The sequence below is a fragment of the Bubalus bubalis genome, chromosome 8, assembly GCF_019923935.1.
Source record: "Bubalus bubalis isolate 160015118507 breed Murrah chromosome 8, NDDB_SH_1, whole genome shotgun sequence".
Lineage (NCBI taxonomy): Eukaryota > Metazoa > Chordata > Mammalia > Artiodactyla > Bovidae > Bubalus > Bubalus bubalis.
Genome location: NC_059164.1, coordinates 113,021,140 through 113,048,360, shown reverse-complemented (window position 1 = coordinate 113,048,360; position 27,221 = coordinate 113,021,140). Strand labels below are relative to the sequence as shown.

Genomic DNA, 27,221 nt, shown 5'->3' with positions numbered 1-27,221 from the left:
TGCTGCCCGGGAGTCCGCCTCTGAGTCCAGCCAGCTTGTTGCTTGACACTGAGTCTAGGGCTCTGTATTCTCTGGTGTGCTCCCCCCTCCTTTTACCTGTCCCCTCTTGGGGAGGGCTCTGCGGTTGTCCCGATAAAGGATGTTAAAGTGGACATCCTCACGCGTGGCCCCTTTTGGACTCATGTGAGGACATCTTTGGGATTTATCCCCAGGAGTGAGTGGCGTTGCTGGATCACAGGGTATGTGGACACTTAATCAACCCAGCACTGTCAGGCTGTGTGTGAGCAGGGCTACAGCTAACACCACCCTCCTAAGCAGAGCATAGAATTCCCCTGCATCTCTGACACACTTGGCATTAGCCACCTTGCTAATTTCTGCAAGTGTAATAGGTGAAAGTGATATCTTACTGCTTTAATTTGCATTTCTTTGATTTCATGCCAGTCCTGAGTCCCGAGCATCTTGTAAGTGACCGTTGCGGTTTCTTTCCCATGAATTGCTTGCTCATATCCTGGGCTCACGTTTCCATGAAACTGCTGTCTTTTGTTCTTGTTGATTTGGAAGAATTGCTTATGGATTCTGGAAATACCAATGCATACAGTTAAATATTCAATGCATATTCTGGATGTTAATCCCCGTTGACTCAAGATATTGCAAATATCTGCTCTCATTCAGTCATCTGTCAGATTTATCCCACAAAGATACTTAATTTTGATACAAGCAAATTCACAGATCTTTTTAGCTTTCTTTATGCTTTTGAAGTTTTTAGAAACCCTTCACCATCCTGAGGCTGCAAAGATCTACATTTTCTTCTCTTCACTTAAAGACTCAGTCGAGTCTTTAATCCATCCTGAGCCTACCTCTGTCTGTGGTGTCAAATAGGGATCAAGCTGTATTTTTTTTTTTCCGTGTGCTGAGCCAGTTTTCCCAACACATCAGTAAACAGCCTATTCTTCTCTGTTGATTTGTGGGGCCACTGTTATCACTGGTTAATTCCCCATGTATCTATGGGTCTGTCTTTGAGCTCTCTTGTTTTGTTTCAAGCATTTATTTGTTCATGCATCAAAACCCCATTAAAAGTATGGCAGTTAGTATGTCTTGGTATCTGGAAAGGCACATCTTCCCTCCTTGTTCTTCTTTCTTAAAAAATGTTATTTATTTAGTTTTGGCTGCGCTGGGTCTTTGTTGCTGTGTGTTGGCTTTCTCTAGGTGAGGTGCACAGGCTTCTCATTGCAGTGGCTTCTCTTGCTGCAGAGCACAGTAGTCGTGGCACACAGGCTTAGCTGCCCTGCAGCGTGTAGAATCTTCCCAGACCAGGGATTGAACTCACGTCCCCTGCATTGGCAGGCGGATGCTTTACTACTGGACCACCAGGGAAGTCCCCTCCTTGTTCTATTGAAAGATTGACACACATATTTGAGGACCTATCTTCTCCTTTACAAACTCTAGAGAAAGTTTATCAAGTTCCTAGGAAGAAAAATGCCACTAGAATCTTGACTGGAATTAGATTGGTTTTATAGGTTAATTTGGGGGAGAATTGACATCTTTAGATTATCTGTCCTTTCTGAGAGTCTGGAGTGACTCTCCATTTATCAGATTATTTCTGCATCCTGTATTAGTTTAAAGCTTTTTTTTTTTTTCCCCTATAGAGATCTTGTGCATTTTTGGTCACTTCCTAGATACTTCAGATTTTGTTGCTATTGTAAAGAGATCTTATCTTTGGCTACTTATTCTAATGGGCTTCCCAGGTGGCGCTAGTGGTAAAGAACCTGCCTGCCAATGCAGGAGACATAAGAGACACAGGCCTGATGCCTGGATCGGGAAGATTCCCCTGGTGGAGGACACAGCAGCCCACTCCAGGATTCTTGCCTGGAGAATCCCATGGCCAGAGGAGCTTTGCAGGCTCTAGTCTATAGGGCCACATGGAGTTGGACATGACTGAAGCGCCTTAGCACACACATGTTCTGATAGCTTTATGCTGGTGGAGAGAAATGCTGTATGTTCCATGGGCTGATCTTGTATTTGGCAGCCTCCCTGGATGAGCTCTCTTATTAGTTCTAATTGTTTATCTGTTGATTTTATTGGTCCTTTAGGGAGATGATCCTATCATCTGAATAACACTGCTTCTCTCTGTTTATGTCTGGGTCATTGCCATATGTGTGGACGTGGGAACGTTCCAGCTGCCTTTTCAGCAGGCTTTCACATGCACTTGTATTTGTCTGTTGGAGTCCTGGGAGGTGGGCAAGTCAGGGAAGGGGTGCAAGTCTCCATTTAATGACTGAAGCCAGCCCTTCCCTGATTGGGTGACCTTTGGGACAGGCCCTCTAGGGTATGTCAGGAGCCAGGTGGGAGAGCTGTTCTAGAAGCTTGCTGAGCCCTGGATGGGGCAGAGACCCCAGCTGTCCCAGTAGGCCTTGATTCTGTGTGCCCTTGCTTCCTGTGCCAGCTGGGGTAGGGGTCCTCATGAAGAGGGGTTGGTGGGGATCTGAGGCTCAGAGATACCCCGACCCCCTTGCCCAGATTTCTGGCCTGTCAGCCTCGGTGTTCTGTGCTCACTGTTGACCAGATTGAATAGAACAGCACTTCAGCAGAAAGTGTTCAAGTGTTAGTTGCTCAGTCATGTCTGACTCTTTTTGACCCTGTATACTGTAGCCCACCAGGCTTCTCTGTCCATGGGCTAATCCAGGCAAGAACACTGGAGTGGGTAGCCATTCCCTTCTCTAGGGGATCTTCCCAACTTGGGGATCGAACCCAGGTCTCTCGCATTTTATGCAGATTCTTTATCCTTTGAGCCACCAGGGAAGCCCTACACTTCAGCAGAAGATGCCACCTGTTGTTCAGTCACTCAGTTGTGTCCAGCTCTTTGTGACCCCATGGACTGCAGCATGCCAGGCTTCCCTGTCTTTCAGTCATCTCCCGGAGTTTTCTTGAACTCATGTCTATCAAGTCAGTGATGCCATCCAACCATCTCATCCTCTGTCATCCCCTTCTCCTCCTGTCTTCAATCTTTCCCAGCATCAGGGTCTTTTCCAATGAGTCAGTTCTTCCCATCAGAATCCCTAGGGGGGAAAATAATTTCTAGGGAATTCTGACTGCTGTCCAGACTCAGGGTGGGTTTGAAATGAGCAGATCCTGTTGGGAAAGGACAGTCAGTGCCCCTGGATCTGAAAGGGAGCTGAAAGGGTGAGGGAGACAGCCCTGTCCCCACCTGCTGTCAGCATGGGTCCCTGCCCTGAGCCCAGGATCAACTGGACATCTGCTTACCCAGTATTTCCCTTGTAGCTAGTCTAGCCCTGGCTTCAGGGCTGTGGCTCTGGGCAGAGGGAGAAAGCTCCCCTCCCCAAGAAGCCAGGGTACAGTTACCTCGTACATTAGAGATGTATTGAGTTGGCCAGATAGAAAAGAATGAACTTTTTGGCCAGCCCAATAGTTTTAGACAAACCTAAATAACATATTAAAAAGCGGAGACATTACTTTGCTGATAAAGGTCCGTCTAGTCAAAGCTGTGGTTTTTCCAGTAGTCATGTATGGATGTGAGAGTTGGACCATAAAGAAAGCTGAGCACCAAAGAATTGATGCTTTTGAACTGTGGTGTTGGAGAAGACTCTTGAGAGTCCCTTAGACTGCAAGGAGATCCAACTAGTCTATCCTAAAGGAAATCAGTCCTGAATATTCATTGGAAGGACTGATGCTGAAGCTGAAACTCCAATACTTTGGCCACCTGATGGGAAGAACTGACTCATTGGAAAAGACCCTGATGCTGGGAAAGATTGAAGGCAGGAGAAGGAGATGACAGAGGATGAGATGGTTGGATGGCATCACCAACTCGATGCACATGAGTTTGAGTAAGCTCCAGGAGTCGGTGATGGACAGGGAAGCCTGGCATGCTGCAGTCCATGGGGTTGTAAAGAGTCGGACACGACTGAGGGAAGGAACTGATCTCAGTCGTTTTAGATGAGCTTTCAATGAGAAACATCTCTGTGGCCCGGATGGAGCCGTCAAGAAAGCTCTGGTAGAGGGGGTCCTCTGGGCACCTAGAGAGAGGGAGGCAAGGTGTGTCTGTGAGCAGTGGGAGGGTCTGTGAAGCTGGGGTCTACCGAAGGGGGCTCTGAGGCCAGCTGGCCTGGGACTCGGCAAGTCTCGATGGGAGGCCTGGCTGGGAGGGCAGCTGAGCATGCAACCTGGCTGGGGACAGGGGATTCTGGAGGGCTGAGGAGGGCCAGGCTCCAGGAAGCTGGAGGAGGGAGGTTAAGTGCAGAGGCTTCAGGGAGGAGGGGCATGGGATGCGCTTGTAAAGTGAAGCTTCCCCCGGATAAACATGGCCTGGTTTCACCTTCCCGGGCCTTGCTGCAGCACAGCGCAGGGCTGTGACTCCCAGTTTACAGATGCGTCCCCAGGGCTTTTCTAGAAAGAGCTCTCCTCGTGAGGCCATCACAGCCGCCTGGGGAACAGTAGCACAGACTGGCCACAAGCAGTGGGTTTGGGCGGGGTCTGGATGCCAGGTAGAGGCGCCCTGAGGCCCTGCATCAAGCCCTGCAGATCCCTGGGAAGGTGTTCGGCCAGCGGGCTTAGTGGAGGGTCTGTTTGGAGATGCTCCTCGCATGTGAGCTGGAGTCTGGACCGTGCTCCCCACGCCCGACCTCTGCAGCGAGTTTCCCTGGTGGCGGTGGTGGTGGGGGTCTGTTCCACTCAGCTCCTGGAGTCAGGGGATTGGCTACCCGCCTCTCTCTCTCACACACTGACACACGCACGCACGCACACACTCATTCATTGGCTGGCCTCTCAGGCTCCCCTGTGCCGTCCCCTGGGCCTGCAGTGTGCCTGGCCTTCCCTGGGCCCCCACTGCCCAAGAGAGGGATGTTGGCGACACGGTGGCCCCCGGCCAGGAGCGGCTCCCCACGGCATCTTCCTGTCGCCGCCACCAGGCTAAATATAACCTGACACTGCACAGCTCTGGGCCGCCGTCGGAGACAGCCTCTGCCGGGGGCGGACAGGCTGACTGCAGCCCCAGCCTCCTGCCCTCGGCGTGACTTTGGGCCCAACTCCTCCTGCTCCAGCAAGGAAGGCCGGTGACGGGGTGAGGATGGCTGTCTCCTCAAGGCCTTCCTCCCCGTGAGGACCCAGCCCCCGGCCTTGATGCCGCTCCGGATGCTTCCACAGGCCATCTGTCATCTCATCCGGCACCCGGGGCCGGAGTTGCTTGTCCCTGCAGTACCCAGAGGAAATCTGATGCTCAGAGAGGTGGCTGACCTGGCCACAGTCACACAGCAATGGTCCAGTCCCCTGAGGATGGGGGCGGATCAGCTCGGCTCAGCTCCCCAGGACTCCTCTGTCTGTCAACTCAGCCTGGACCCTGAACGGGGAGTTCCGTTGACTCCTTGACCCAGGGAGGCTGGGGGCCCGGCCTGCCTTGTTCATATGTGTGTGAATATTTTAGGGGGTTGAAGGAGCTGTGATGATACCTAGTTTGCAGACGAGCCACTAGAGACTCTGGGGAGCTTGTCCAAAGACACTCAGGTCACCTGCTGCCCTCCCCTTCCCCCCTCTTCCCCCCGCCCCTCGGCGGGTGCTGCCCTGAAAGATAAGGCCTGCCCCTGTGAAAGCCAAGGGCAGCTCCTGCCTGGGGCCCAGCTGGCAGTGCCTAGAGGTGGGCAGTTGGGTTTGGGACTGTGAGTGGGCTCCCTGGATGGGCTGGGAGGCAGGGCAGTGATGATGCCCGGGTACACTGTTGGGCACGGGCAAACCAGGTAGAAGCAAGCCAGCGTTGCGTTCTGATGAAGATGGTGCCCTTCCCCAGGGGCAGGAGGAGCTGTACCTGCTGCACCTGGAAGCGGGGGGCACAGGCCTGGTCCCTCCGGGGCCCTCCCGCTGCCCCGCACCCCTTCTCCCACCCTCAGTGGCCTGCAGTGAGCCGTGTGACCTCCGCAGCCCTTACAATCCGAGGCTCAGAGGAACCTGTCCTTGTGTGGCGTCAGTCCGTGACTGCCTCTCCTCTCCTGGTCATCCCCCCCGGGCCCAGGGCACCTCCCCTGAGCCCAGGAGGCAGGCAAAGGAGCCTGGGCACCACAGCTGGGGCTGGGGGTTCCCGGGGTGTGAGTCAGGCGTTCTTTGGCATCAGCCATGTGAGCCAGCCATGTGGCCCTCTCCGTCTCCTCCTTCTTCATTTATACAGACCTCCCTAGGGACTTCCCTGCCGGTTTTCAGCACTTCTCTCCAGGGGGCGAGGATTATATCCCTCGGTTAAGACTCCACACTTCCCCGGCGGGGGTGGGGTGGGGTGGGTGTGGGGGTGGTTTGGGGGGTTGGTCGAGGATTCTATCCTTGGTTGGGGAGCTAAGATTCTCCCATGCTGCACCTGGTGGTCCAAAACAGACAGACAAACAAGACCTTCTTGGGTTCTCCTGCTTCACAGTGCCCCGTCATCCATCCCGCCAGACCGTGACATGGGGCGATGGGGCATGGTCATCGCCCCATGTTGCACACGAGCTCTTTGGGGCTGGGGGGTGGGGTGGGCAGGGGACTTGCCCAAAGTCCTTTTGATGCAGTGAGCAAAGGCCGATGAACTCCGTACCTTGTGCCCCCCCACCCCGACCTTTGCGCCCGGGAGCCCCACAGCCATTAGGTGGGCCGGGCAGGAACCTCTCCCACCCGTTCCGTCCTGCGCCAGCGCTCCGGGCCCCCGCGGCCTCGGGAGCGCGGGCCGCGCCTGCCACACAGCGGCCCCCGGCGGAAGTGCAGCCTCACCCGGCTCTGGGCCGAAGTCCTCATCGGCTCCCTCCCCGGAGCTGCTCTGCGGGGCCGGGGCGAGGCGGAGGGAGGAGGGGCGCAGAGTGATGAGCAGGGTCTGGAGTACAGGGGAGCGGGGCTTGCGGAGGGCAAGGCGCGGCTCCGTAGGGCGGTGCGCCAGCGCAGGGCTCCCTGGGGGCGAGCGGGACGCCGAATCTCCGTGTCTCTTCTCTGCTGAGCTGCGTGAAGGTCACGGCCCCACCGCCCTGCAGGCGGCGATTTGCCCTCTCCGCCCGATGCCCAGTCCTGGCTGTCCCTGTGTCCCACCCCTGGCCTGCTGACTTTCAGCTGCCCACAGGGACCCCCCCAACCCCCCATCATTTCAGCCAGTGATGGGATGGGGTCCTCGGGTAGTTCTGGTTCAAGAGCCGGGTGTGTGTGTGTACGAGTGACATGGCAGCCCACAGAAGACCCAGCCAGCCAGGCAGGGTGGTGGGAGGCAGAGCCTCTCGCAGCCCTGGCCAACCTGGGCCCCCTGCTTTCCTTCCTTCCATTATGTCCCGTCACAGACAGCGACTAGAGCCTCTCCATGCTGCCCCCCCCCCACCTCATCTCCCCCCTACAAGCCATCAGGCAGGGTTCCAGTCCACATTTTTGGAATAACAAGGGCTTTTATAAAGTTATTTGAAAGGGAAAAATTCCTTGAATATCGACAAAGGGAGAGGACCAAGGGGGCTCCGAGTGTCTGTGTGTCCAGGGGCGGGGGGTGGGCCTGCGCTGTAAGGGGGGCTTGTATCTGGAGTTTCTGACATCCCTGGGCTGTCAGGGTCCGGGGATGTCTGGGTCCTGGGCTGTCTGGGCCGCGGAGTGCAGTTCTGGCCGCTCTGGCTGAGACTCCGCAACTGAAGCGGGCATGGGGTGTTGAGGCCTCAGGTTCAGAATCCTGAACTGGTGTTCTGTGGGCAGAATTCCCCAGGCCATCCAGAAGGTTGGGTTCATCCAGGGTCCAGGCTCTGGACTTATTTAGATAAGTTTCCCAGGGGAGAATGAGGATCCAGGGCCTGGATCACTGAACTCCCAAGGTGTGGGTGTTGGGGGGTGGTCTCCAGGGCTAAGGGTTTCCTGGTCTCTGGCCTCTCCTTAGTCCTTGTGAGGGCCAGTCCCTGCTCAGGCCGCTGCCGGCCATCACCATATTAGGGCATAAACTCCAGGCGGGCTGTCTGGGTGCCAAACGGTCTCCAGCTGGGCCCAGCCTCCTGCAGCTCCCAACACCACAGCCGAGCTTCAGCCGGGCCATGTCAGAGGCCGGAGGTCAGAGGACAGGAGCAGCTACTGGAGGGGAGACCCGGACAGAGCCTCCCAGGTCAGGTCTTGTGCGCTGAGCCATGAGGGCCTGGGTGAATGGAAGGGCTTTGGGGTGGGGCGGAGAATTCCTGGCCAGCCCCTCCCCTGGCCCAGCCTCCCTCATCTCAGTGCTTTCCTGTTTCCCTTGGTTTTAGAGGATCTCCATCCCGAGATTAATTGCATAGCTGTTAGAATCGCTGCTCTGCTGCCTCTCTTAGCCCTGTCCCCAGCAGATCTTCCTTGAGCCCTGCCAGCCTCTCCGTTTGTGCTGGGACTTGTCAGGTTCTTGGTGAAGCTTCTGCCGTACTCCCCAGGCATAGCCCCCCCAGGCCTTTTTAGCCGCCAGCCCCTCCAGGTTGTTGGCCTTGACTTAGTTCACCCCAGCCATGGCCCCTCCAGAATCCAGTCCCCATCCTTGACCCCTCCCCTACCATCAGCACCGCCCCATCACCAAGCCCTCTGGCCAGCGCCTGCTCCCTGGTGCATTGTTCTGGCTGCTAGGCCCGTCAGAGGGAACACAGACACCGGCGAGTTAGGTGCCTGCAGTTCACAGGACACAGATGAGCACCAGGAAAGAAGTCTCTGCCCTGGAAGAGGAGATGAAGAGTATGCTTGGTCCCCATTGGGTCCCTGGAGGAGGAATGAGATGTCAACGCACCTTCTTGTTGCAACAGCAAGGGCTTCCTGCAGGGGGCGATTCTGAGCTGGGCCTTAGGCAGAGCCTGAAAGCCCACAGGGTGTCTTTCAGAACTAACTAGAGAGGAGGGTGAGTGGGCTGGGTGCTGGTCAGGGCAGAGGCATATTGGGTACATTTGGCCTGGTGAACTGACATCACCTGGAATAGGGGCCCTGGTGGCCAGAGAGAGGTTGGGAGGGGAAAGAAAGTCAAGAAGAGAGAAAAAGACAGATGTCTCTCACCAGAGTCAGAGATGAAAGATCTAGAAACAGTGCTTCTCGACTCTGGTGAATTTCTAATGTGTTACAGACCAGTTCTTGTTGTTCAGTCACTCGTCTGTGTCCCACTCTTTGTGACCCCCATGGACTGCAGCACGCCAGGCTTCCCTGTCCTTCACCGTCTCCCAGAGTTTGCTCAAACTCATGTCCATTGAGTTGATAATGCCACCCAACCGTCTCATCCTCTGTTGTCCCCTTCTCCTCCTGCCTTCAATCTTTCCCAGCATCAGGGTCTTTTCCAATGAGTCAGATCTTTGCATCAGGTGGCCAAAGGATTGGAGCATTGGCTTCAGCATCAGTCCTTCCAATGAATATTCAGGACTGATATCCTTTAGGATGGACTGGTTTGATCTCATTGCAGTCCAAGGGACTCTTGAGTCCTCCAACACCACAGTTCAAAAGCATCAGTTCTTCAGTGCTCAGCCTTCTTTACAGACCAGTACTGGTGTGAAATGCAAAAACCATATGCTTGGCTATTGTGGCAATGTCAAATTGCTGTAAAGCGTTTGAAACTCTAGCTCTCAACTTCTGCACTTCTTGTGGGCAAGACACCATCTGGGGACTGAGAAAGAGGAGCAAAAACAGAACAAGGGGCCAGGGTGCTGGCTAACCTGTAGTGTTCAGTGCATGCCAGGCACTACACTAAGCGCCTGGCATGTATTGACTTACTGGCCACAACTCATGAGGAGAGAATGGTCATCGTTCCCATTTTTGAGATGAGGAAAATGAGGTACAAGTAGGGTAAACATGGAAGAAAAGGCATGTGTGACTAGGCAGCAGAGCTGGGATCTGGACCCTGAGATCCTGGGCTTAAAGTCTGGGTGTCCCCTCTGGGCTGCACCATCTTGCCTGAGGAAGAGCAGAGATACAGCGTGAGAGGAGAGGGGAAGTGATGCAGGAAGAAAGGAAGGAGCAGAAGGCAGTGCGAGGAGAAGGCACACGGGGAGAGAGGCCAGGAGCTGCATGGCTGGCAGAGAGAGAGGAGGGGAGAGCTCTGGAAGGGGAAAGCTGGCATGGCCCATCAGGGAGGCGGCTCTGGCTGCCACGTGGCAGGAGGTGGCAGGGTGGGGCAGGAGCCGCTGGCGAGATGAGGGGGCAACACTGGGCTCCGGAGCTGTGGGGGCGTCAGAAGTGGACAGGCCCCTTCGGGTTCTGGAGTGGGGTGGGGTGGCGGGGGTGTCCATCCCACCTGGGAGCACAGGGGCCCGTGTTCTCACTTTGCAGGGAGCTGCTTCCTGTGCCTGGTGGATGTGGTACCTGTGAAGAATGAAGATGGAGCCGTCATCATGTTCATTCTCAACTTTGAGGTGGTGATGGAGAAGGACCTGGTGGGGTCGCCGGCCCGGGACACCAACCACCGCGCCCCTCCCACCAGCTGGCTGGCCCCCGGTAAGTGCAGCGGTGCTGTCTGGCTGGAGCGGGAATATATGGTTTCCCTCCCCTGGGGTCATGAGGCTACCCAAGGCCAACGTTCTGCAGGCAGCGATTCAGAGGCAGGTTCAGGGGGACACCTTTCAGAGATGGGGAGTGAACACGAAGGATATGACCAGTCCCATGTGGCTCAGCGTGGACAGATGGTGTGGAGTGACCGAGTCCAGACTCCGCTTTCCTTGGGGGGCAGGATCACAACTGGCTTCACAGCCTTACCGGCTTGGGTTCCCCCTCCAGCAGCCCCCTGGGAGTGGTCCTCTCTCCAGCCCCAGGGATGGGGGGGTCCCCCTTCCTGGCTGGCCCTGGTCACTCCAGGGCAGCTCCCACTGCTCATGAGAAGGCCCCGTCTCCCTCATGGACTCAGCTCTGGGACGTTTCTGCCACTGGTCCTAGTTCTGGACTGGCTGCTTCCCGGATACTTGAGAACGTGAGGGGACTGCTTCCTGGGGCTGGAGACAGGGAGGCCTCACCTCATCCTCCTGTGACTCAAAGGCTCAGACACCACCCCGCCCATCCCCTTCTGCGGCCTCTTTGGATTTAATTTTAAATGTTCCCTCAGAGTCAGGGCAAAAGAAACCGCCTCTGGTTTCTCAAGCTCTAAACAGCAGCCTCAATAAAGCTGGCCCGACCTCTCCCATGGGTACCACCCGCAAGGTGGCAGGGTACAGCAGGAACCCGTGGCATCATTCCTTCTCCACTCAGATGCAGCCCCTGCCAGCTCCTGTGTTCAGTTCAGTTCAGTCACTCAGTCATGTCTGACTCTTTGCAACCCCATGGACTGCAGCACGTCAGGCCTCCCCGTTCATCACCAACTCCTGGAGTTTACTCAAAGTCCTGTCCATTGAGTCGGTGATGCCATCCAACCATCTCATCCTCTGTCGTCCCCTTCTCCTCACGCTTTCAATCTTTCCCAGCATCAGGGTCTTTTCCAATGAGTCAGTTCTTCCCATCAGGTGGCCAAAGTATTGGAGTTTCAGCTGCAGCATCAGTCCTCCCAATGAATATTCAGGACTGATCTCCTTTAGGATGGACTGGTTGGATCTCCTTGCAGTCCAAGGGACTCTCAAGAGTCTTCTCCAACACCACAGTTCAAAAGCATCAAAAGCTTCTGTGTGACCTCCCACAAATGACAGAACTCACTGATGCCTGAATTTCTTCCAGTCTAAAAAGTGGAGATACTGACACCCACTGGGCGCATTTGGGAGAGTCACAGGTGGTTTGCTGGAGAACCTCCCTCACGGGGGATGTGAGGCTCAAAAGACAGTGGTTTATTATTGCTGGAGTCTTAGATAAGATTGTGTTCTAGGCCAGTGGTCTCCAACCTTTGTGGCACGAGGGACGGGTTTCCACCAATCAGGGGTTGGAGAGGGGAGGTGGCTTCCAGATAATTCAAGTTTCTTGATTTCTGTTATTGTTACATCAGCTCCACCTCTGGGCATCAGACATTAGATTCTGAGGTTGGGGACCCCTCTTCTAAACTTCTTTGGAGACTTGAGTCCTGTGTAGCAGGGATGGGGGTGGAGGGGTGCCCTCCAGCTATCGGGGCCCCCACTTTCCCTCCTCCTCCCCTTGGTGACTGGAGCTCCAGCTTCTAGGCCTTGCCCTCTCCCGGGCTGCTGGGGCCACGCACCTCCCTTCTGCCCCCCACCCGCAGGCCGCGCCAAGACCTTCCGATTGAAGCTGCCCGCGCTGCTGGCCTTGACTGCCCGGGATTCGTCGGTGCGGCCGGATAGCGCAGGCGGTGCGGGCGCCCCGGGGGCGGTGGTGGTGGACGTGGACTTGACGCCCGCGGCCCCCAGCAGCGAGTCCCTGGCCCTGGACGAGGTGACGGCCATGGACAACCACGTGGCGGGGAGGGCGGCGGAGGAGCGGCGCGCGCTGGTGGGTCCCGGCTCGCCGCCGCCCCCGCCTCCTCCGCCGCCTCAGCCCGCTTGTGTGCCAGGCCCGCACCCGTCGCCCCGGGCGCACAGCCTCAACCCTGATGCCTCAGGCTCCAGCTGCAGCCTGGCCCGGACGCGCTCCCGAGAGAGCTGCGCCAGCGTGCGCCGGGCCTCCTCGGCCGACGACATCGAGGCCATGCGCACCGGGGCGCTGCCCCCGCCACCGCCGCGCCACGCCAGCACCGGTGAGGGTCGCCCCCCACCCCACCCCATGCAGGAACTGCCCCACCACCAGGTCCCCACCCGCAGGACCTCAGCTTCCTCCCTCTCCGCCCTGTCCTGTGTGCCTGGGAGATGGAAATCCTATTAAGCACTTATTTAATCCCATTAAGTAGCCTTTTACTCCATTAAACCGTGCATTCATCCCTGTTGCATTCTTCTACTCTGGGAGCCGGTGTGGGCTGGGAGCTGGCACTCCCAGGCCTGCCTGCAGCCGGGATGCCCACGGGGGAGTCGGGAGGGCTCTTTTAAAGAGGCCTCAGGGGCCCTGCCGCACCACCTGGGCCTGGGGCAGGCTCCCAGGGCCTGTTGAACAGACCCCAGTGAAGGCTTTTGCTCCTTCCTCCTTTCCTAGTGCCTCAGGGGCCTGCTTCCATAAAGTGGGGAGGGGTTCTGGCCTCACTTATTTCTCAGGGACACTGCTCCCCCGTCTCCTGAGCTGGCCTGCCTCACTGGACCCCACGGCCTGGCTCATGGCTTGGCTCCTGCCTGGCCTGTCTCCACCCCAGCTCTGAGTCGTCGACCTGACGGCCTTTGCCCCTGCCTGCCTGCCGCCCTGACAGCCTCTCCCCTCCACCTCAGGGGCCATGCACCCCCTGCGCAGTGGCCTGCTTAACTCCACCTCTGATTCGGACCTCGTGCGCTACCGCACCATCAGCAAGATCCCCCAGATCACCCTCAACTTCGTGGATCTCAAGGGCGACCCCTTCCTGGCTTCGCCCACCAGCGACAGGGAGATCATAGCCCCTAAGATAAAGGAGCGGACCCACAACGTCACCGAGAAGGTCACCCAGGTAGGCACGCCTGGCCCCCCACTCACCTGGGAAAAGCTTGGAGGGGGTGGAGGGGTGCAGTCAGTGAGGGCTTCCTGAAGGTGGTGGCTGGGGGTGGGGGTGGTGTTTCAGTGCTGGGACGAGAGAAGAGTCTGAGAGCTCCTGGAGAAAGGGAGCCTGGAGTGGGGAAGCCTGGGGAGGGGGCAGGTACAGGGGACAGGTGGATGGGGCTTGGGGAGGACAGGGCAGTCGAGGCTGGGCACCTGGTAGGGTCAGGGTGGGCGGGAGAAGGCAACCATGGGGCACAAGGGGGTCTGCGCACAGGGTGTGGTAAAGACATACTGGAGGCAAACCAACAAGCTTCACATCAGAAGGGGCCACAGAGGTCAAGGTGGCTTCCCTGGTGGCTCAGACGGTAAAGAACCTGCCTGCATCGCGTGTGACCCAAGTTCGATCCCTGGGTTTCAGAAGATCCCCTGGAGGAAAGCATGGCAACCCACTCCAGTGTTCTTGCCTGGAGAATCCCATGGACAGAGGAGCTTGGCAGGCTACAGTCCATAGGGTCGCAAAGAATTGGACAGGACTGAGCAACTCACACACCCAGAGGTCAAGGTTGGGGGGTTCTGATTCTTCTAGGCTAATGTGATGAGCCAGGCTGGGGTTGGGGACCCAGTGCCAGGATGACCCAGGGGTGCCCACCCCTGCCTGCAAGCCACAGAAGAGGAGAGTTTCCTTCCCAGGTCGGGAGGGGACTCGATAGAGGTTGGGGAACACATAGAGAGAGGGTCAGGTCTTTGAATCCTGGGCTGGAGAAGACTGCCAGTCTTGGGGGGAAACTGCCCAACGCCGCCCAGTGCCAGAACCAGCCTGGTGTCCTGCCCCGTCTTGGCAGCAAGATCATCTATCTGCACGACTCCCTCCGCCCCCAGCCACTGCCCAGTCCATCCCAGCCCCTTCCCATCCTGGCCTGGGGGGTAGGGGAGGGTCAGGACTGAGGAGCCAGAGACAGCCAGCGACCCTGTTGCCCCCTCCGGCCCCTTTGGCAGCAGTGACCCAAGTGAGGGAGCTGTCCGTCCGCCGGGGCCTCCTCCTGGCCCTGCTCCCGCTGCTGCCTCTGGCTCTCTGGGTCTCTGCCAGGTCTCCAGCCCCTTGGCCTTGACTCCAGAACCTTCCCCCAACATGCTGGGCCCCTTATCTGGCAGCCGACCCCCACTCCCCTCCACCACCGCCCTCTCCCCTGGCCCCACCTGGAGCCCTGCCTGCCACCCTGCTCCCGCGTGCCCACGGGGTGTGCTGTTTGTTGTGTTGTGGGCTCTGTGTGTGTGTGTGTGCGCACACACGCACGCGTCTGTGTGTGCCAGCGTGCGGGTGTGTTCCTGGGCTCTCTGGTCACCGGGCAGGCAGTCTCTCCGTTTCTGGGTGTCTGTCTGACTCTGGCCGGCGGGGCGGGGGTGTTGAAGGGCCCATTAATCTGCAGTGACAGGCTGGGCTGCCGGGGGCCGGGGGAGGGGCGCGGGCTGCGGGAGCGGCTGCAGCAGGAGCCCCGGGCGGGGGCCGCGGGGGAGGGGGCCTCCGGCCGGCCGGGGCGGGGTGGGGGTGGGGACCCGAGAGGAGGAGGGGCCGGCTGGAGGAGCTGGAGGTTCCGAGAGCGCCGGGCGCCGGCTGCTGGGCTGGCAGCGGGCAGAGCGCAGCTCCCGGCCCTGGGGCCCGCACCGGGGTTGCGGGAGGAACCATGGGCCGCCCCAGCCAGGTGGGCTGCTGGCCACACTCCCTGCCAGGGTGACCCCAGCCCTGAGGCCCAGCCCCGGCGACCCTGGCCGCCAGGCCAGAGGCTGCCCTGGGAGCCAGGCCGCCAGCCTCTGGGGTGCAGGTGAGGTGCTGGCGTGGGCCCTTGGGGCCCCAGGGCAGGCAGGCTGGGGGGAGCCAAGTCCTCCATGGCGGCCCCGTCAGGGAAGGCGAGCAGGACAGGGGCCCTGCAGCCCAGGGCCCAGAAAGGCCGGGTGAGACGGGCCGTGCGCATCTCCAGCCTGGTGGCCCAGGAGGTAGGTGTTCCCCCCAGCTCCCCTCTTCCCCCCGCCCCCCCACCCTCGTGCGGGTCCGACGCGGCTCTGAGGGCTCTGGCTCCAGGTCAGGAGAGGGCTTCCGAGGTGCAGGATGGTTTTGAGGGCGGGGAATCCCCGGGAGCTGTGGCCCGGCCTGTCCCACTCTTGGCTCCAGCTTGCTCTTCTCCAGTGCCGCTCTTCTCCAGGGCCTAGGTGGACAGTGTTTGTCTTGCCAGGGCTTCCTTCCTCCTTAGCCTTCCTGGCCTGGCCTTCTAGCTGGATACACGGAAGGAGGAGAGGGGAGAACAGGAAAGTGGGTGCCCCAGAGAGCTCGGTGGGGAGCCGGGGGTGGCGTGGGAGGGAGGAGGGGAGCCACTCCGGCTTCCACCCCACCTCCCCCGGTGCGCAAGCAGCAGCTGGGCCTGGCGCCCAGGCCCGGGGCCCCACCCCGCTAGCACTCTGTGCCTTGGGGGTGGACTCTGGGGGTGAGGGAGGCATGGGCCGCTTCAGGGGTCTGGGTTTGGGGGCTGGGGGTCAGAGGCCACTGGATGAGCAGAGAGGGTCGTCTGAACCAGGCACCTGGTCCAACCTGAAGAGCTGGTTGTCCCCCCAGGCTGACGGCTTGGTAGGCACCTCTGGGGAGCCACCTCTCCACATCCCCCCCCACCCAGGGGCAGCGGGGTGGGGTGAGGGGCTCTGTCACAGAGCCAGGGGCCAGCTCAGGATGGCAGGGGGAGCTGGAGGCGGCTCAGGGCGGGGTCTGAGCACCCTTACCTCTGTTGCCAGCACCTGAACCCTCTGCCTTGGCTCTTGCGCTCCCCCCAGTGCAGGGACAGGTATGGGGGGGGGGTGGATTCTTCCAGCCACAGGTGAGGACCTCGGGTTGAGCTTAAAAGAGCTTTAGCATTCTGTATGACCATGGGTCAGGGAAGGTTACACGCCCACCCAAGTCCAAGGCTGTGTGCTGAGCTGTTGGCTGCAGACTTGAGCTGGGCCGCGGCCTGTAAGATGGGGTCTGTGGGTCCCGGGTTGGTGCCCTGGGCTTGCCCCTGGCGTGTGCTTGTGCCCGGGGCGGTGCTGGCCCTGCTGTGGGCAGATGCCGGGTGGTGGTGGTGGGGGCGCAGAATCACATTCATCAGGTGTGGTCCAGCACAGCCCAGGGGGCCTGGCCACTCAGGTGGGGTGAGGAGCCCCCTGCAGGAGCCTTCTTCTGCCTCCTGTCTGCTGGGTCCCTGGTCAGTTCTGTTTTTTCAACCCTCTCTTGATCCCCGGAAGGTCACTGCCCCATGTTCTCTGCCTTAAGGAGCGAGTGGCTGGGGCTGAAGTCTGGGCAGAAGTTGGGGCCTCGAAGCCGCAGACTCCTTCCCCTGCCCCAGACCCCATCGCGTGCCTCCAGAGAGCCCCTGTGGTTACCCCCCGGGGTGGCCAAACCCGCCCCCCCTCCCCACCCAGCCGCAGCCGGTCTTAACTTCCAGTTACTTCTGCTAAGGAGGTGCCTTCCAAACAGTCCATCTGTTTGTAAGGGTGGTTCCAGGGGGGGTCCCCAGCATGAATGTGAATGGGAGTCTTTGGGGCTCCACCCCCTCCCCAGGACAAGGCCTGAGGATGTGGGCCCTGGCATTTTGTGCTGTTCCTGCAGGGCCGGCAGCCTTGGCTCTTAAGGGGGAGGGTGGGTGAGGCCTTGCACCTGGCTGCCCAGGGTGGCAGAGCCAGGCTGGGAGAGTTTGGGGATTGCGTGGGGGCAGGGGGAGGCCCCAAGGGGACAGGCCAAGGCTCCCAGGGTGGCGTGGGAAAGCTGGTCACAGCTCTTCCTAGTTTGGCTTGGGGGTGGGGGTAGGTGTGGTGGCCGCTGTCCGCAGATCTGGGTGGCGTGCCACCTCTGCCTGAGTGATGAGGGGCAGGATGTGAGACGAGCCTGGGTGGGCTTGGGGGTCATGTCTGAATGGCGGCCCCAGGCAAGGGTGAGTAGGGAGAGGGGAGCAAGTGTCATGGTGTCTCCTCTCCTGGGTGCCAAGGGACCTGAGTCTGGGTGGCTGGTATCCTTGGGTCAGTGTCAGGAAGGGACACTTAGGCCCTCAGTCCCTGGGCCATCAGCAACGGGACTTGCAGGGAACCACAGTGACTACCGCTGTTTACGTCGCCCTGGGCTGGAAGCTGTAGTCCTTGGAGCATTTGCTGGCAGAGACAGTGGTGTATATGGGACGTGTGTGTGTGTGTGTGTGTGTGTGTGTGTGTGTGTGTGGTTGCCATGGGGGTGAGCAAGGTGGAAGTTATATCCACAGCTGTGGGTCTGTATCGCTGGCAGGGAGTCGTGCTTGTGGGCGTTACCGTGAGGCGCCCTGGACTCAAGAGCCAGCCAGGAGGCCACATGAGGAATGGCAGTCAGCAGCCATGTCCATGCGGCTGAGGGTGGGGTGGGTGGGCCCCCCTCCTACACCCCCCCTCCTACAGACCCCCTCTTACACCCCCTCCTCTTACTCTGCTTGGCCCCTTCTCTGAGGGCCCAGCCCAGGCGTCACAGGGCCGGTGGCCTGCCCTCCCCCGCCCCACCCTTCAGCGCCACCTTCCCCGCCCGCCCAGGTCCTGTCCCTGGGGGCTGACGTGCTGCCGGAGTACAAGCTGCAGGCGCCCCGCATCCACCGCTGGACCATCCTGCACTACAGCCCCTTCAAGGCTGTGTGGGACTGGCTCATCCTGCTCCTGGTCATCTACACGGCGGTCTTCACCCCCTACTCAGCCGCCTTCCTGCTGAAGGAGACTGAAGAGGCGCCCCTGGCCCCTGACTGTGGCTACGCCTGCCAGCCACTGGCCGTGGTGGACCTCATCGTCGACATCATGTTCATCGTGGACATCCTCATCAACTTCCGCACCACCTATGTCAATGCCAACGAGGAGGTGGTCAGCCACCCCGGCCGCATCGCCGTCCACTACTTCAAGGGCTGGTTCCTCATTGACATGGTGGCCGCCATCCCCTTTGACCTGCTCATCTTCGGCTCTGGCTCTGAGGAGGTGGGCTGGCCAGGAGGCATGGGGGCAGGGGGGAGGGCAGCAGGGGGTGGGGTGAGGGGGTGGCAGACGCACGGGGCCCCCAGCTCACCCCTGCCTGCTCCCCTTTCTGTGTGAGCCGCTTCCTGGTTGTAAAGGTCCAGGGGGTCTGCCTTTTCCCAGTGTGTCTGTCCAGAGTGGCCACTGCCTTCTGATTCATATGAAAAGGCCTTGAAGCTGGTGGAGCTCTGGCTAGGCACCTGAGGGTGGGTGCACCTTTCTGAGCCCCAGTTGTTTCATCCTGGTTGTGGGGAACTGTGAGCCCTTTGTTACTGTGAAGTGAAAGTGTTGGTCGCTCAGTTGTGTCCGACTCTTTGTGACCCCATGGACTGTAGCCCACCAGGCTTCCTCTGTCCGTGGGATTCTCCAGGCAAGAACACTGGAGTGGGTTGTCATTCCCTTCCCCAGGGGATCTTCCCAACCCAGGGATTGAACCTGGGACTCTTACACTGCAGGCGGATTCTTTACTGTCTGAGCCACCCGGGACCTGGCACAAAAGGGGAATGGGACTCTGCCGGGCGCAGCGGGTGGGAGGTGCTCCTACTGATATTAGGAGGAGGTTCTGGGGAGAGTCTTTGGGGATCTTACCTCCGCTGCCTCTGCACTGAGGGCTGCAGTGCCCCCCATGCTTCGTCCATCACCACCCCCACCTCACCCCACTGAGTATCTGCTGCTCCCCGTAGCTGATCGGGCTGCTGAAGACGGCGCGGCTGCTGCGGCTGGTGCGCGTGGCCCGGAAGCTGGACCGCTACTCGGAGTACGGGGCGGCCGTGCTCTTTCTGCTCATGTGCACCTTCGCACTCATCGCGCACTGGCTGGCCTGCATCTGGTACGCCATAGGCAACATGGAGCAGCCGCACATGGACTCCCGCATCGGTTGGCTGCATAACCTGGGCGATCAGATTGGCAAGCCCTACAACAGCAGCGGCCTGGGCGGCCCCTCCATCAAAGACAAGTACGTCACCGCCCTCTACTTCACCTTCAGCAGCCTCACCAGCGTGGGCTTCGGCAACGTGTCCCCCAACACCAACTCGGAGAAGATCTTTTCCATCTGTGTCATGCTCATCGGCTGTGAGTGCACCCCTAGGGGCGGGCGTGGGCACAAGCCACACAGGAGAGAGAGGGTGTTGGAGGGGCCGGAGTGGGCGCTCCCCACTCCCCAGGGGTCCCCATCACGGTGCTGGGAACACCAGGGCTGAGGCACAAGGCAGGGGCTGAGGAGCGTGTGTGCCCGGGCTTGTGTGTGTGCATCTCACGTGTGTGCTCAACGCTGAGGTGGGAGTGTGTGTTGGCACTGACCTGGTGCTGGGGTGGACAGGGCCCCTCGGAGGCTGACAGCCCCACTCACCCCGCCCCCAGCCCTCATGTATGCCAGTATCTTCGGCAACGTGTCGGCCATCATCCAGCGGCTATACTCCGGCACAGCGCGCTACCACACACAGATGCTCCGCGTTCGGGAGTTCATCCGCTTCCACCAGATCCCCAACCCACTGCGCCAGCGCCTTGAGGAGTACTTCCAGCACGCCTGGTCCTACACCAACGGCATCGACATGAATGCGGTGAGGGCCCGGGCTGGGCTGGGGGGCAGGGCGCCAGTGGGGACTTTTCTGGGTTCGCCAGAGTCACACTACCCCCCACCCCGGCCCAGGTGGGCCTAGGTAGTGCTGGAAGGACCCTGAGAGGTAGTTACCCTCCCTCTGCCCATGGAGTTCATTTCCTGGGCAAGTTCTTACTTTGGGGCAGGCTCTGGGTAATCCGTGGTTGATCCATAGGACAGCCCCAGGCAGGAGATGGTCTCCATGCCTCACACACTAGAAGGTGGAGGTGAAAGCAGGGAGGCGTCGTCCCAAGGGTGCACAGTCTGCAGGGAGGAGGGGTGGAGCTGGCATGGACACCCAGGGCCTTCCCCTGATAGATCCTGGACGTCCTGGTGCTCCCCGCTGGCTCTCCAAGGTGGGGGGTGGGAGTGGGCTCCCAGGAGAGGGCGTCCTGAGCTGCCCCCCGCCCCCAGGTGCTGAAGGGCTTCCCCGAGTGCCTGCAGGCTGACATCTGTCTGCACCTGAACCGCTCGCTGCTGCAGCACTGCAAGCCCTTCCGGGGGGCCACCAAGGGCTGCCTGCGGGCCCTGGCCATGAAGTTCAAGACGACGCACGCACCGCCCGGAGACACGCTGGTGCACGCCGGGGACCTGCTCACAGCCCTCTACTTCATCTCCCGGGGCTCCATCGAGATCCTGCGGGGTGACGTGGTCGTGGCCATCCTGGGTACGGCAGGGACCGGGAGCTGGGCCCGGAGTCCCTGCCGCAGCTGCAGAGGCCCAGCCCTCGAAGGACACAGCCCTGGGGGCTGTGGCCCTGTGACTGCCCACAGGGGCCTTGGGCTCCTTTAAGTCACCCAAGCTCAGGCCCTCCCAGGGGGCCGGGGAGAGGAGCCCTACCTGGTGGGGGCGTGGGGCGGGTGCTGCTGAACTCTGGAGGTTTCCGAATTCTGTTCCCCTTTGGGGGTCTCCTCAAGGGCTGCAATACTCTTGTTTCTTAAAATGGGATCAAACCCAAATGCTCCAAGGTAGGCAGTGGGGGAGGCTGTGCGACTGATTTCCACTTAGGGCCACATAGTTCCCTGTGGTACAGCCAAACCCTCACTTCCAGAGCAGAGGGAGTCTGCCCCTCTTCCCCTCGCATCCCTTCTTCTCTGCCCTACCTGTGCACGTGGACAGGTGTGCCTGGGCGCTGGGGACTTCCTGCCCTCTGCCTGTCCTCCCCTTGGCCCTGGCCACCTCAGGGCTGATGTGTCACAGTGGGGCTTAATACTCATGCCGCAAGCACCCCCAAACGCCACTGGAACCAAAGTTTTGCTAAACTGCAGTTGCCTTAACTGCATCCCAGTGTTTTCCGTGCTGTGCCTGTGCTCTCCTATGCTATCCTGTTTTCTCTCAGTAAACAAAATGCTGGTCTTGATTCACTACTGTGTTATGATCTGTAGCTTGAAGAACATTGTTCATGGGGGTGCAGTGCTTAGCCAGGGGGTGTTTGGGAATGGGCTTTGGTGGCGGGGACGGTACCAGAGGAGTTAGAACCTAAGGAGGAAGCCAGGGTCTTGGGCAGAGCTGGGCATCCAGGCTGGAGCTGCTGGCTGGCCCTACGTAGGTGGGAGGCATGGGTTCCTGGCCCTTCTCCTCCAGGGCACCACACTGCACCTGTCCTGCCTTTGGGAGCTGGGGGCAGACGGGCTGGCTGGTGCCCCCCTGGCCCTGGGGGCTGGGGCTGGGCAGCACGTAAGCAGACTGAGGGGAGGTGCCTGGCCAGGGTGACAGTGCACGGAAGACAGGTGCCTGCTGCCTCCACTGCCGCCTCCGGGGCTGAGCCCCCCTCTCGGTGGCCTCCAGGGAAGAACGACATCTTCGGAGAGCCTCTGAACCTGTACGCGCGCCCTGGGAAGTCCAATGGGGACGTGCGGGCCCTCACCTACTGCGACCTGCACAAGATCCACCGCGACGACCTGCTGGAGGTGCTGGACATGTACCCCGAGTTCTCTGACCACTTCTGGTCCAGCCTGGAGATCACCTTCAACCTGCGGGATGTAAGTGGGCCACGCGGCCGACCGCCCTGCTGGGTGGCTGTCCCTTCGCCGCGGGACCTTCTCTCTGGGCTTGTTTAATGGTATCTGGGGCAGACCAGGTTGTGAAAAGTGCCAGTCTCAGCCCTGGTCCTGCGGCGGAGCTTACACCCCACGGAGCGGGCATGCCCAGTCCCACCTCCAATGGTCATGAGAGGGTCTTCCCCGGGACCGGGCAGGGCAGGTGGGCGCGGAAGGGCCCTGACACCGCTCTTGGGTTTCAGACCAACATGATCCCCGGCTCTCCGAGCAGCGCGGAGTTGGAGGGCGGGTTCAACCGGCAACGCAAACGCAAGCTGTCCTTCCGCCGGCGCACGGACAAGGGTGAGGCGGGGGAGGGGAGGGGGCGGGGCCCAGGTGAGCCGGGAGGCGGGCGGGGGCGGGGCCTAGAGGGGGCGGAGCAGAGGGCGGGGCCGGTGGGTCTGCTCCTCCCAGGCCCCACAGACCTTCCGTCCCTACCGTCAGCGTTCCCTTCTCACCCCATCCGTTCAGGCCCACTTGAAATGTCACCTCCTCCAGGAAGCCCTCTTCCACCCTCCAGGGCAGGGGCGCGCCTAAGTTTATTGGGTCCTCACAGGGCTGGCGTCTTGATGGGCGCTGCTTTGAACCAACGAGGGCAGGAAAGACAGGGCAAAGGAGGGCGAGGTGGCCAGCATGGCAGGGACGGCTAGGGCCCGGGGTCCCAGAGAGCCCCGCCCAGCAATGCTACTGACCCAGCTCGGGCAGCCAGCGGTCACAGCCGATCTGGTCCCGCCCCCGGAGTTCGCAGTCCTTTTGGAAGTGGGTGAGAGCACAAGACAGGACTGGGGACAACTCAGGGCGTCCTGCCCCCCGGTCCCCTCCCCTCCCCTTCCGGCCCTCCCCTCCTCTCTGTGCCACCTCCTGCCTTCTCTGAGGCCCGTTCTCTGTCTCCCACAGACCCGGAGCAGCCAGGGGAGGTGTCGGCCTTGGGGCCGAGCCGGGCGGGGGCAGGGCCGAGTGGCCGGGGCCGGCAGGGGGGGCCGTGGGGGGAGAGCCTGTCCAGCGGCCCCTCCAGCCCCGAGAGCAGTGAGGATGAGGGCCCAGGCCGCAGCTCCAGCCCCCTCCGCCTGGTGCCCTTCTCCAGCCCCAGGCCCCCCGGAGAGCCGCCGGGTGGGGACCCCCTGACCGAGGATGGCGAGAAGAGCAGTGACACTTGTAACCCACTATCAGGTAGGGTGAGCCCCCCACCCCCTCACCTCTGCCCGGCAGGTGGGGCATGGGCTTCTCTTCCAGCCTCAACCCTGCTCTCTGGCTGCAGGCGCCTTCTCAGGAGTGTCCAACATCTTCAGCTTCTGGGGGGACAGCCGTGGCCGCCAGTACCAGGAGCTGCCTCGCTGTCCTGCCCCCGCTCCCAGCCTCCTCAACATCCCCCTTTCCAGCCCTGGCCGTCGGCCGCGGGGAGACGTGGAGACCAGGCTGGACGCCCTCCAGAGGCAGCTCAATAGGTGAGTGTCCAGGGGGACAGGCTAGGAGGTGTTGGATGGGGGAGTGCTGCAGTGTGATCTGTGGGTTTCGGGCAGTGTTTTCAGGTGCCGGTGGGGTGGGGGTTGTTTGCTCCATCTAGACCTCTCCATGTGTCCCAGCGGCTTGGCCCTCTCCTTCCGTTCGGAGCCAAGCTGGGGCTGCCACACCTAGGATGGAGAGTGGGCCTGGGGGTTGACCAGCTGGCTGTCCACAGGGCGGTCCTGAAGTCACAGTTGCTGGTGTCTCCACTTCTCTGAGACCCAGAGCATCCTCCTCCTTCTCGCCCAGGCTGGAGACCCGGCTGAGCGCAGACATGGCCACCGTCCTGCAGCTGCTGCAGAGACAGATGACGCTGGTCCCGCCAGCCTACAGTGCTGTGACCACCCCGGGGCCCGGCCCCGCCTCCACCTCCCCCCTGCTGCCCGCAGGCCCCATCCCCACCCTCACCCTGGACTCGCTTTCTCAGGTGAGTTCCCAGCAACCCCGGCCTTGCCTTTTCTACACCAATTTCACCCCAGGCCTGCTTTGCTGCCCCTTCTGTGGCCTTGGGCCCCAGCCTCCTCCCTTCCTCCATCCCTGCCCTCCTCCCAGGCAGTATTCTTGGAGAAGGAGGAGCTGTGAGCACGGAGCACAAAGCACGCATTTGGCTGGGACAAGGCAGCCCTCAGGCTGCAGGCCGAGTGGTCTGCATTCCCCTGGGGTCACCTGAAGGGCCGGGTCTACTCGGGGTGCCTGTGTCCATGGCTGCATGTGGAGGAGATTGTTGAGCCCTGGGGGGCTGGTGGTGGGGGCTGGTGGTGGGTGCTGGGTGCCAGTGTGCCCTTGGGACAGAATCCCACGGCCCTGCTGTTGCTGACACCCCTGGGTCTGACTCTCCACTCGACCCATGACTTTCATGCTCGGCACTTTGCAGGGTTGTCCCAGAGGCTTTGGTTAAGCCCCAGGGTGGCCCTTCCGGTCGGCTTCTCTCCCCCGCTGCTAGAGGTGGGCCTCTGTCATCCTTTGTCCTCTCCTGAGCGGACCTGTGTGTTCCTGGCCTCCTGACAGGACAGCGGTGTCTGGGTCTCAAGCTGGGGGTCCTTCGGGCAACTTGAGGTGGCCTGGGCTCCGCCGCCCCCCGCCCCCCAACCCGGCATCTGCTCCCCTCCCATATGGTGCCTGCTCCTGTTTGCAGACACCAGGGCCCACGTCAGCAAATGTGCCAGTCTCCCTTCACAGCCTCCCCCGCAGAGATCTCACAGCAGACTCGTCAGCACCCACAAAGCCCCTCCCGCCTGCCCTGGCACTCTCCCTGGCCTTCCGAAGCCTGGCCGCCAGCCTGCCTCTGTTTCTAGGTCCTGGAGTCCTTTTGAGACTGCAGGCAGGAACCTTGTCTCTTTTTCTGTCTAGCTTTGGTGCCAGCTCAGGGCCCCTTATTCCGCGTCGGTGTTGAATCCAGCGGCCAGGTTCCCTGGGGAGGGAAGTGGCTGAGGCCTGGGGCTCCCTGCAGGATCAGACAGATGCTGCCTTGGGGCCCCCAGCTGCCCGGCCTGGCTCTTGTCCACCCAGAGCATATACCTCCACGTCCAGTCTTGCCCCCCTCCCTTGGCAGTTGGAGTCCTGCTCTGTCTCCCTCAGCTCTTCTCCTGTCTCCTCCAAACCCCCTCCTGTCTGGCCCCAGAGTTCCCGTACCCTCTCTCTCCTCTGACCCTCTCCCTCTCTCGCTCCTCGACTCCGGGCCCCCCACACTCTTTGTTTTCTCCGCAGGTTTCCCAGTTCATGGCGTGCGAGGAGCTGCCCCAAGACGGACCCGCTCGACGCCTCTCCCTGCCGGGCCAGCTGGGGGCCCTAACCTCCCAGCCCCTGCACAGACACGGCTCAGACCCGGGAAGTTAGTGGGGCTGCCCAGTGTGGACACGTGGCTCACCCAGGTTCAATGCACTGCCTGGGCCCCTCCCTGTGGAGGCCCTGCCCGGGAGGCCCTGGCCGCCGACGGGAGAGGAATAGGAAGGCACGGCCCCTCCCCCAGCCCTTGGGGGCCCACCTCCTCCTGAGGTCCCCAGGGGCCCCGGTATGGGGGGGCACGGGGGCAGGGACAGGGCCGGGCAGTGGATGGGGGTCTGTGGTCCCCCCACTGCCCTGGGGCAGTAGCTGGTCTAACTGCCCGGAGGCACCCGGCCCTGGGCCTTAGGCACCTCAAGGACTTTTCTGCTATTTACTGCTCTTATTGTTAAGGATAATAATTAAGGATCATATGAATAATTAATGAAGATGCTGATGACTATGAATAATAAATAATTATCCTGAGGAGACTCCAGTGGTGCTGGGAAGTGTAATAGCTACCTGCTGTATCCCGTGTTCGTGGCCACAGCATTGTGGGCGTGGGCCAGTCCGTCTGTGTGCGCCGGGCCTGCAGGGGCAGCTCCGACATCTGGGTGTGGGGTGGGTGCAGTGAGGGGTGCTCCCTTGGGGCTGATACACATCACCTTCAGGGCTTCTTGCCTCCGGAGGGCCCTGCTTCCCTGTGGTCCTGGATTCAGGATGGCAAAGAGTTACCTGGACTGCGATGAATGTAGAGGTTGTCCTAATGAGATGCTGGGCCTGGGGTCCCACACTTCAGAGCCTTGGTGGCTAATGGATTGGCACACTGGCCCCTGAAACTGACCCCACGATGACGGCTGATGCAGCCATGCTCTCCCCCACACACAGCTCTTGAGCCCAGCCCATGCTGTTATATTTGGCCACGTCCCCAACTTGGCCTCGCATGCATGCCAAGTTCCTTCAGTCGTGTCTGACTCTTTGCCATCCCATAGGCTGTAGCCCGCCAGGCTCCTCTGTGCATGGAATTCTCCAGGCAAGAGCACTGGAGGGGGATGCTATTTCCTCCCCCAGGGGATCTTCCTGACCCTGGGATCAAACCCAAGTCTCTCATGTCTCCTGCAGTGGCAGGTGGGTTCTTTACCACAAGCACCACCTGGGAAGCCCTTATCCTGACCTTTAACTCAGCCTCATGTGGATCCTGTATGATTGGGCTCCCACAGTGAACCGACTCTGGGCACACTGGTTTTCTCAGCCCCTATCAGAGCCCCACTGATGTCTGCCTGCAGACGGGCCTCATCCACCTGCATCCCTTGGTCACCTGTGATCCTTGACCAGAGGAGCTGGAAGTTTCAGGGTGGCTCATTCCCATCGTTGGAGGAAGAAGTCAGATGTCCTGGGGTCAGTGAAGGGTGGAGGGCGTGTGCACCTGTGCTTGTGTGTGCACGTGCTGCTGGTCTTGTGGGACCACACAGCCTCTCAGAGGAGCTGCCATTCAGTGGCCGAGTCAGGGCAGCTGCAGCCAGCAGGAGGAGCTGATGGGCATCATTGCTGCCCAAGGCCTCCAGGGCCACTTAATCCTACAACCCCTGAGCCTTCGAGCTGGGTTGGTTAGCCTTGCTTTGAAGAAAACGCATTATATCTCAGGCCTGGGGTCAGGAGGCTATTGGGAGAAGACCCTGGTCTCTGAGCCACCTGGAGGGTGCCCTTTGCCCAGATGGGGTAGGAGAGACGTTCCCAGTGGTCCTGCATCAGGGCCCAGGCTCCCCTCCCAGAGCGTGTGACCAGCGAGGGGCCCCTGTGAGTTCAGTGTGCCCTGGGGTTCGGGACCTGGAAGATGGGCATGGGGCAGA

The 27,221-nt window shown here is 60.4% G+C and overlaps 1 protein-coding gene across 11 annotated transcripts in view; it reads left to right on the top strand.

Moving 5' to 3' along the window:
* Nucleotides 1-25,586, top strand: part of KCNH2 (potassium voltage-gated channel subfamily H member 2) — a 45,997-nt gene extending 20,411 nt beyond the window's left edge. For 3 of the 11 annotated variants that reach the window (XM_044947058.2, XM_025291794.3, XM_025291793.3), the window contains exons 3-15: nt 10,246-10,410; nt 12,107-12,577; nt 13,194-13,405; nt 18,007-18,435; nt 19,155-19,542; nt 19,831-20,030; nt 20,483-20,735; nt 21,857-22,050; nt 22,311-22,410; nt 23,005-23,277; nt 23,366-23,552; nt 23,860-24,037; nt 25,318-25,586. In XM_044947058.2, the coding sequence (XP_044802993.2) occupies nt 10,246-10,410; nt 12,107-12,577; nt 13,194-13,405; nt 18,007-18,435; nt 19,155-19,542; nt 19,831-20,030; nt 20,483-20,735; nt 21,857-22,050; nt 22,311-22,410; nt 23,005-23,277; nt 23,366-23,552; nt 23,860-24,037; nt 25,318-25,446 (3,179 nt within the window). In that variant the 3' untranslated portion in view covers nt 25,447-25,586. Of the gene's footprint in view, nt 1-3,790; nt 3,843-8,587; nt 8,834-10,245; nt 10,411-12,106; nt 12,578-13,193; nt 13,406-15,013; nt 15,427-18,006; nt 18,436-19,154; nt 19,543-19,830; nt 20,031-20,482; nt 20,736-21,856; nt 22,051-22,310; nt 22,411-22,663; nt 22,792-23,004; nt 23,278-23,365; nt 23,553-23,859; nt 24,038-25,317 lie in introns of those variants that run through there. The other 8 variants (XM_025291801.3, XM_025291796.3, XM_044947059.2 and 5 more) reach the window with 7 other exon arrangements.
* The last annotated feature ends 1,635 nt before the right edge of the window (nt 25,587-27,221 follow it).